Source organism: Drosophila persimilis, unplaced genomic scaffold (genome assembly GCF_003286085.1).
Source record: "Drosophila persimilis strain 14011-0111.01,24,50 unplaced genomic scaffold, DperRS2 tig00000700-arrow-arrow-pilon, whole genome shotgun sequence".
NCBI classification, from domain to species: domain Eukaryota; kingdom Metazoa; phylum Arthropoda; class Insecta; order Diptera; family Drosophilidae; genus Drosophila; species Drosophila persimilis.
This window is the reverse complement of record NW_020825340.1, coordinates 1558485-1568633: the sequence shown is the minus strand read 5'-3', so window position 1 is coordinate 1568633 and position 10149 is coordinate 1558485. Positions and strand designations below refer to the sequence as shown.

The following is a 10149-nucleotide window of genomic DNA, read 5'->3' as shown; positions in this document are numbered from 1 at the left end:
AACGACGCAGTAAGCTGACTTACTTTCTGGCTGGCTGGCCTGCCTGCTCCGAAGGCTTTTCCTAATTGATTTACAACACTTTCGAACCTTGCCCAACACAGAAACGACAAATGCAGGGCTCCTCCATGCCTGGCCTGGTATGGCACTGGCTTCCTCCTCCAAGTATTTGTTGCTCTTATCTGTATCTTGCGAATACTAGCACTTACAATACAATATTCTTCGAAGGAACAAAGGGAACGGGTTACGCGACTGGTGCTGTAATGGGGGGGTCGCTGGGGCTGCATTGGGACTTGCTCAACGCTCGATTGCGCGACAATCGCAATGGGACCATACATATATACATATACATGCATGTCTATGTGTATGTGTATGTGTATGTGTATGTGTATGTGTATGTTTATGTGCTCCACAGCTTATCATTCAGTGTGTGTACACACATGCGAGTGAGTGTGTCTCCCTGGGGTCGCATTGGAGCCTGAGCATTTTGCAAAAATAATTTATGGCAAACTGTTGATTGTTGACAGGGGGGCCCCCAAAGCAGCCGAGCAGCCGAGCAGCAAAGCCAGCAATAGGAAGGAGGAAGAGAATAGATAAAAGTAACAGAAAAGGGGATAACAGAGATAACAGCAACAGACCGCTTACGTGCAACATTTGTGAAGCGCATAGAAAGGCGATTGCTGTTACCAAGTGGAAAACCCGTTTTCCCAGCGATAGAAAAACATTAGATATATGGCCAAATTTGCTTAATCAGATAAGAATACGGGCAAAGGTTAACCAAGAGAGAGAGAGAGAGAGAGAGAGAGAGAGAGAGAGAGAGAGCTGTACAACTGAAAAACCTATATAGACTCGTCTGCAAGAATATATAAATATATATATCTGAAGTTTATGGGAACAGATTCAGCAGTAACAAAACCAGTTGAGATGGGCGGTGATGAGCCCCCGGCTCACTCGCCTTCATGCAGTAGATCGACTTTTCAGAGTTGTCATTGTTACGGTGGAACCGATGTGCCACGAACCTAAGACCCCGTCCATGCCCATATCTCTAGACCCGAAACATAAGCTCAGCTGTCAGTTCCATTTAGGAGTTAAGCACGCTGCTAGAATTTATCATTAGTTTCTGTATAGATGGTCCGACATACATACATATAAGTAGGCATGGTGTATGCTATACTATATAGATTAACAATTGTAATCGCGGCTGTTGTTGATTTCTCCAAGCGAATCGAAACGAAACGCAACGAGCAAAACAAAACAAAAAGCGAACAACAGCCAGGCCAGCGACAGCAACCGACGGACCGACAGACCGACAGACCGACAGCCGACAACTTTGGTGTTGATGTGTTTTCAAAAACATTGCGTCATTCCCAGATGGCAAAAGCCGAACCGACCCCCTGCATCAGGCCACCAGTGTGCTATGCTCTGGCACTCAAACGTGCCGCACCGTACCCCTTCTTCATCGGACGAGACCAAAGTTGGGTCCAAGTGGCAGACGATCGAAGCAGCGCTGGCTGCCGCCTGCCCCAGAGAGGCAGAGCACGTCGTTGCTGGATCGGAATCAGAATCGACGATGGGTTTGGTTCGTAGAAAAACTCAGAAAATTCTACGAACTGAACTTGGGGTTGTCGTCGTCGTCGTTGTACATATATATATATATATCGGAAAGCAAACATCAGCTCTGATATACGAGTAAACATGTGCATAGATACATATGTACATATATATACATATATACTAAGTATGTGACTGTATGAACATGATTGATATTTGCTTGCCATGATTACTCTGTACTCGCAAAAGTTGTGATAAAACTACAACTACAGCACATCAGTGTGTGGCCAGATACTTATAGACAAAGAGGCGGAATCACAGAAAAGCTACGGGCTTCACTATATATGTACATATGTTTGTAGTACTTGTACTATGTACTATGTCATAGTATCTCCAGCAGGATGCCCTAGAGGCATGCAGCTATTATTGGACGAGGCCCGTAATCGGCATATTTCAGACAGTTGGGCGACCATCTTCAAGCATTGATGCAAATTGGAGTTTGTACTCTTGTAAGATTATAATTACTAGGAAAGGCATTGGGTTCGGTGATGGCCTATGGGTATTGGAAGTTGCAGATGGGTATGGAGTGAAAATTAAGATAATTTCAACTATTGATGGACTTTTCCGTTGCCGCTTCGTGGGAAAGGATACCTCAATTAAGATTTACCCTCTACCTATCAGTTTTAAGCAGATCAGACTTCAATAGCTCGTCGAAAAAATGTCATGAACAGAAATAGAACGTTTACTGGTGGATCAGTCATCTGGGCTTTAAGTTTACTATGTTTTGAAAGAAGAATAAACCCATAACTGGGCTTGGCTCCCACGGCGAAGACCTTGCCTTGGGCTTTGGAATCGACCTGGATGTAGTTATAGCACCTTCTCAGCGATATAGTCCGGCCAGTACTGATCCTGTGGGACCAAAAAGGCAGAAGCAGAACAGCGACCACTCGACTAGAGTGAGTGCCTGCCAGGCCTCTGGTCATCTAGTCATCCTCAAGAAATTTTAAGGATCACAAAGGCAGTATTCGAATCCGTTTATATCCAAAAATATAAACTATAATCTATACATTTTTTACTTACATTTTTGTCTTTTTTTAAAGTATTTTTATGGTATTGCTGCTTGCATTGTATTTGGTTGTTGATTGAAGGTGTGTTTATCACACCTTATGACTAAAGATTAAGAAAATATAGTAAAATAAGTAAGGAAACTATATGGAAATTGCCCTGAACTAAATGTTTGAATCATTATCATATGTTTATTGAAATGTTACCATTATTTTAGCAGCCATTTGGACGTCATATATGGCCATAGCCTTCCTAGTTTTATAAGGCTTGTTGTGAAAGACCTAGATCAATGTGAGATCAATAGAAATTTTCATTTTATCAGTCTGTTTATCGTCGTTAGCACCGGCTGATTAGGTTCAAGTAAACATACTTCTCGGCTATAAAGGAAGTAATTTATCACTTATCACAGCTCGATGGGAAAACGACAGCAAACCAAATACTAAAATCGGAAATCGAGAGCTTTTCATGTCACTGATAGCAGTGCTCGAAAGTAAATGTTTACTCCACAAATAAATAATAACTTCTATAGGTATTAATATACATATGTATCTGTCTTTCTCTCCTTTGATTTTTTCTGATGCGAAACCCCACGTAAGTGTTAAAAATTGATCATATTTGATTAAGAATTGTTGATTTTCGGTTTCTCCTAGCTATAAATGTAAATAAAATAGTTTTAAAAGTATCTTGAGAGCTACATACCTTAACCATTCCTTAGTTTTAATCTATTTTCTACATATTATGAAGTCTAATTGCCGCAGACAAATTGCCTTAGGCATAAAATTTGCTTAAGGCGATCCATAAAAGCAGAATTAACCATTTTCTGTATACATGCATACATATTTCTGAATTGTTTATTTAGCAATTAATGTTTGCTTTGTGGGCCCCCCCCCCACTATAAAATTGCCTAGTTCTTTGATACAGTTGAGAGCGTTTGTGATTTATGGACGAGACCCTCAGCGAATGTGCGAGTGGGGATATGAATATGAATAACCGTATCGAAGGCGAACAACGAGCCTCATTGTTCTGGGCGCTTGTTGCTCAATAGCTCCTACAGTCGGAATAATTAGCCAGTCCCCCCCACCCCCTCCACCACCGGTAAACAATTGATCTCTTTTTACAACGCTTACCCAATAGAACTGAAAGTCGTAATAAGGCGCAATAATATTATCAAAAATGAGCCATTACAATGGGTTTATTTATCATTTTGTTGTACAAGTAAAATAGAAAGTGATGATCGACAAAAACTAATACCAAAACCTAAGTTACAGATCATCTGAACATGATTCTTTCTGAGGATATCCCCCAAAATAGGGCTATAAGAACGGTTGAAGGGTTGCTGGTGTCCCTCACACTTTTCCTCCTGTTTTATTACAGTATCCTTTCTAAAACTGAACCACATGGATTTCACACCCGTTGATGAACGAGCATCTTGCTACATATTTGCTGCACATGATGAATATGCAAATTTGGCATCACACAAGCCCAAACCCAAACCCAGCCCCAATTCCCCATCTACCATCCGTAAAATGAATAAATCCAATTTCACATCATTTTCAAAATGAAATTCAACATTTCCGTAATTTATTAGGCTGCTGCAAACACATTGGTTATGCATAAAAAAAAATTAAGATTTACACATTTCATGTTCCATTTGTCTCTCGTGTGTTTGTTGTTTGTTTTTGCTTTTAGGCTATTTACAGATTTAGGATTAAACATATGGCTCTCTGCTGCATATGCGGTAAAAAGTTAATTAAATTTACATGTTGCTAAGGCTTCATTTGTTGTATGCAGATTTTTGCAATTGTTATATGCACTTTTCTGTTTCTTTTTCTGTTTCTGTTTCGCTTTTATTTATGCATAAGATAACAAGACTTAATTGACTAAAAAAAAAAAAATAAAGGCACCTGAGTTCAAATTGTTATTGCCAAATTTATATCAAATAAAGTAAAAATAACGAAAAAAAAATGTATATATATATATAATCGAATAACGATGATAATAAGGCATATATATATATATATATATATATACATATGTATATTCATATGGTGTATAAAGACACAATTAACGTAAAGCAATTATAATTAATTCATTTTATTTAATGGTATGTTTGTTGCTCCACCACTCTTCTATTGATTGACTGACTTACTCTCGCGATATCCCCAAGATATCGGTGTATATATGTATATCGTGTAGATAGATAGATAAAGTGTTTTCCCTGAATGAAATGCTCGATATGTGCCCCGCCCCTGATTTCCAGTTTAGAATTGTTGGCTCTGGTGTTCCCCCCCCCTTGTTGCTTTGCTGACTAGTGCGTTGTCTCTCTATCCTCTCGTCCTGCATCCTGCATCCCCCTGCATCCTCTTTTTTCAACCTCCATTTGGACTACTACTACTACTGGCTATGGTTCACACTCTACTACTGCATCTTATACAGCTGCGGCGGCTCCTTGGTGGATGGTATACCCTGATCGTAGGCACCGAGTTCCGCCTCGTAAAGCAGATTATTTATGAGGTGCTTTACGGCTATCTTCGACTTCGAGGTCTTTAGTTTGCGGATTGTGATGGCCACGTACTCCCCGAATACGCCGTACTCATCCGCATGGTTGGCGCTCAGCCCGGTTTGCTTTGACGGTGTGGCACCGCTGCTGCTGGAGCTGCAGTTGCTCGATGTTACGGCCGTGCCCGTGGGCAGGTCCAAGGATGTGTTGCTGGTGTGGCAACTGGAACCGTTGTGGTTGCTGCTGTTGTTGTTGCTGTTTTTGGTGGTGTTGCCTCCTGCCAACGCTGAGAGATCACGATCACGATCACGTTTTTGTGCCATGTTTGTGGAATGTTTTTGCTGGTTTTGCTGCTGTTGCTGCAACGCTTGATTTTGCTGTTGCTGTTGCTGTTGATGGTGCTGGTGCTGGTGCTGGTGCTGCTGTTGTTGATGTTGCTGCGGTTGCCCGTTGCAATTGTGGTTGTGGTTTAAGTGCTGCTGCAGCGCGTGAAACGCGAGCTGGCCGTGGTTCATCTGCTGGCCCTGCGATAACGACTGTGCCGTCGCCGGCGACGACGATGTCTTGATGGGCGTCAGTGTCAGGGCCCCCACGACATGCTCCATGCCCAGGACCACGCCCGCACCATTCTCGTCCAGCGCCTTGCGCTTCCGATGATTGTAGGTGAGGTCCGTTGGCTTGTAGTAGTTGATGGGCGAGGGCGTACTGCTCTGTCTGTCCAGCATCCCCATCTCTGATTCGTGCTCTATCTGTGGTAGAAAAGGCGAAAACATCGAGGGTTTTTTTTTTAATAAAATGGGAAATCGGCAGATCTCTTCCTATCTTAGTCAAGTCTGTGCGCCTGTTTCATCATTCAAAGATGGGTCTGTCGAGGAAAACACCGGAACCTGTTCTACGTATGTATATATTCATCAAAATACCCAATGACATTGGCGTCTGACGAAATCTGTGTCAGGTTATTTCATCAACTAATCGCCAGATGAGCATCGCTTTATATTCTAATAATATCGTCAGTCATTCCGTAGGTCTACTCTACGTTTAAGGGGGTAGAGGTCGTACCTTGATAAGGCCCGAAAGTCGAGTCATGATTATGTCTGGGAAAGTAGGTACATACATACATACATACATACATACATAAATATGCACTTATAAGGAAAGATGGAGGTTTTGGAAAATCCAATTAAATTATCTATAATTTTCATTATGTTATTATAACTAATTCGTAATGACACAACAATATCTCCAAATGTATTGTTTTGGAATCCCATGCCATTCGAAAACTCTACAAATATTCTCTAATTACTCCCACGAACCCACTTGATTTGACGGCCACTCTAAAGTTAACATAAAACAAGTTTAAATTACGCTAAACAAAAAAACAAAAACACAGAAAAACTTCAACCTGTCAGATCAATTAAAGTGCGATTAACAGTCGGATCGGAGGGTACTTACAATTTCTGTTTTCACATCTTCGGCGCTGATTCTACAGTAATTCTCTCCATCCAAATCGGAGGAGGAACGTGTCTGCGAAAGATCAGAAAAAATGAGAGAATTAGCGGAGAATTCGCCAGACAAACAGCAACAAAGAAGGAATAATAATAATAATAATACTAGCAGAGGTAGATCCAGTCGGGTGGGACGGAGTTGGGAGGGCGACAGAGAAATAGAAAACAAATTAGAATAATCATAAAGAAAAGCACACAGATGAAAAAGCTCACACAGATGGGGCCCGAGGCCCGAGTCTGAGACGAGTCGAGTCGAGTGGCGCAGAGTCGGCCCGCTGGCGATTGAATTAGTCACGGTGGGGCAGGGCGGGACGGATCGGATCGAGAGGGACCAAGTCAACATTGAAGTGGACCAACGGGTAGACGGACAGACAGACAGACAGAAAAACAGATAGACGTGAGACGAGTAACCAAAACACACGAAAAATCAAACGAAAATAACACAAGAAGCAACAATACTTTTCGAGAGGCATCGAATTTTGTATACCCTCTTAAAAAATTATACCCATCCCATGAGAATTATGCTACGTTGTTGAGCACAACAAATCAAAACTGGATTATCCACAATATATATGGAAAAATAATGAATGCTCTTTCAGTTCGTTCTCAATCGATCCGTCCCACCTCCCTCTCTGAGCAGCAAGCTTCGCTCCTTGCCAGACATACCTATCGCGGCAGGGTATTAAACAAAAACCGAATGAGCGAATGAAGCACAAAGCAAACACCAGCAAAAAGCAGCAGCAACAAAACGCAGTCCAGCCAGCCAGCAACTTGCTGTATTGGAACTGCTGCTGCGCTGCCGAGCTGCTGCGGTTTGGGGGCGGCCAGGCATTGATGAGAGGATGGGAGGGCGGTGATAAATGGGAAAGGGGCAGGGTCGGTGCAAAACGTGGGGCTGTCGATTTCTACGGCTGATGCAACACACATACATTTATGCTGTTCGTGCACGTATGGTTGTACGTGTGTCTATTTGTATGATGGTCGCAACAGAAGCAGCAGCAGCAGCAGCGCAATCAAAGCCAGTTGACACTCACACCAGTGAAGACTGACGCCAATACAAGCTTCTCAAGCGCATGCGACGCAATAGCCACGATTAAGCACAGTGGGACCATGCGATCAGCACTAGGAAAGTGTAAATATTTTGGTATATTTCAAATCATATGTAAATGAATGGGTACATATGAAGCAATCGGAAATTTTTAATTGGATTGTCAATTGAAACATCATCATCTCTTTGGATGCAGATGGACAGTGTTCTTCTTTGAAGTAAAACCATGATTTAGAATCAAATGTTATATACATAGCTTCCATAGTACCGAAAGCCTCGAGCCCTTGGAAACAGTTTGAAGAAATTGAAATCTCGCCCCACTGTGCGCCACCGGTTGCGCCGATGCCTCTGCCTCGCTGCTGTTTCTGAGGAACCGCTAGACAGCGACAGCGCGTGTGCTGCTGGCTGCCGCAAAACAAGTCAAACCACACTCACACACGCGCACACGCGCGCATGCAAAGCTCAAACGAAAAGTTTACACATACACATGCACTTGTATGTACATGCATACAACAGTGGACACATGTGTATGCAAAATATGTAAAATCAATAGAGTTAGAGAGAGGGGGGAGTGCTTACCACAGTTGCTGAGGAGGGGGGACGACGGCAGCCTCCGCCAGTATCGCCGCTCTCGTCGAGATCTTCCTCGGCGCCAACAGCATTCACATCCCTGTCCAGACTGAGGTCCCGCTCTAGATCCCGGTCGCGATCCCTGGCATTCGCCGCTTCCGCAGCCGCGGCCGCGGCCAAAGCGATGCGGGCGACGAGCTGCTCGCATTGCTGATCGACAACCTGTTGCTGCTTTCCCGCGGCCGCCGCCGCAGCCGTCAGCTGTTCCAGATCCAGGCTGTGCATTAGCGCCAGCTTCTCGTCCGTCTCTGTATCCCCGTCTGGATCGCAGTGGACTCCATCGACGGTCATTACGGCTATGTCGCCGTCCAGCGCACTGCCACCGTCTCGCTCTCCGTCCAGAATGAAGCGGATGGCCTCGTAGGCGAACCACATGGGCTGGTAAAGCACGCCCCGGTTGCGCCCGCTCAGCACCTTGCCGTGCTCCCGGTGGAAAGAGCTGCGCAGTGATTTGATCTTGGAGCGAATCGAGCGGATCTCCGTGCCGTACTTCTCGCTGAGCAGCTTCAGGGCCTCGTACTTCGTCTGCTTAATGTGGTAGCCCTTCGTGTTGGGGTCCCACAGCACCCGCTGACGCCGGTAGTCCTCGATGAAGCCCAGGATGGTGGCGCGCGACCATTCGACACGGTCGACGGGTGTTGGCGTCGGTGTTGGGGATGGCGGCAGCGCCAGTGGCAGCGGCAGAGGCAGCACTATGGCATTGGAGTTGGCATCGAGCTTGTACTGCTGCTGCGCTGCTGCGGCGCTGCTGGACATCGTGGTGAAAGTTTTCCTGTGCCCGCTCCCCCTTGCAGCTGCTGGTTGTTCTCAATGATGGGGCTGGTTGGGTGCTGGTGCGGTGGTGGAGGTGGAGGTGGGTGCAATGAGGCTGAGGTGGGTAGGAGGTGCAGGCTGCTGCTGCTGCTGCTGCGGCTGGAGGAGGTGGTGGTGGGAGAGTAGAAAGAGAGAGAGAGAGGAGGCAGCAGCAAAAAAGGCGAACGCAACGCGACGACGAAAAAGCGTCCACAACACGTTGCTTTTGACTTTCGACTGAGGCGGCGGCGGTGGTTGGCGGTTGGCGGCTGCTGGTGTGTGGTGTGGTGTGGTGTGGCAGAGGAAACAGCAGCGGCAAGTGCGGCCGCGGGCAGCGGGAGCAGGCAGCGGCGCGTCCAAACGGCAGCTCAGCTGCACTTTGTGCGAGAGAGAGAGAGCGAGAATGTGAGCGTGGAGAGCGAGCGCAGGCAGGCTGGCGACGTCAACGCTGTCGCTTCGTCCAAAATCAACGCAAAGGTGTGCGACTCTCTCTGTCTGTCTGTCCGTGTGTCCGTCTATCCGTGTGTGAGTGCTGTGCTGCTTGCAGCGGTGGCAGCAGGCGGGCTTTTTTTTGCGCGCCGACGGAGACGAAGACTGAGAGACCTGTTGTTGCCCGACTGATAATGCGCGCTGCTTTGTTGTAGTGTTCGTTTCTATTTGTTGCTGCTGTTGCGCTATCAGCTGTTTTATTGCATGTGGTTGTTGTTGCCGCACTACGTGCGACGCCGCTGCCACTCGGCGGTTGCTGTTGCCACTCGGCTGGCGGCTACTTTGCGTGCTGCTATTGCTGTTGCTGCTACGATCCCCAACACCAACACACGTTCCTGTTGCTGCTGCTGCTGTTGCTGCTCGCTCGTTTTGTCGCCGCTTCGTCGTCGTCGGCGTTCGGCGCTCGTCGTTCGCTGTTGAAATCACGATTTGTACTAATTTCACATATTTAAACTGTGTGTGGCATGCGCGCTGCTCCAAGCAGCGGCAGCGGGGCCGGTTGGTTGCTGGTTGCCGCTGCCGCTGTTGCTGCTGTTGGCCGTAAGTTCGTCACTTGCTTTTTCGCTCCTCCG

General features: G+C 45.8%; 1 protein-coding gene across 1 annotated transcript; it reads right to left on the bottom strand.

The window, feature by feature from the left end:
- Nucleotides 1-5031: 5031 nt before the first annotated feature.
- LOC6598873 lies at nucleotides 5032-9519 on the bottom strand. The gene is made up of 4 exons (XM_026991999.1): nucleotides 8246-9519; nucleotides 6566-6637; nucleotides 5399-5862; nucleotides 5032-5356 (listed from the first exon to the last, which is right to left on the bottom strand). The coding sequence occupies exons 1-4, from the start codon at nucleotides 9050-9052 to the stop codon at nucleotides 5032-5034; spliced, it is 1668 nt and encodes a 555-aa protein (XP_026847800.1). The 5' UTR covers nucleotides 9053-9519.
- Nucleotides 9520-10149: the final 630 nt, after the last annotated feature.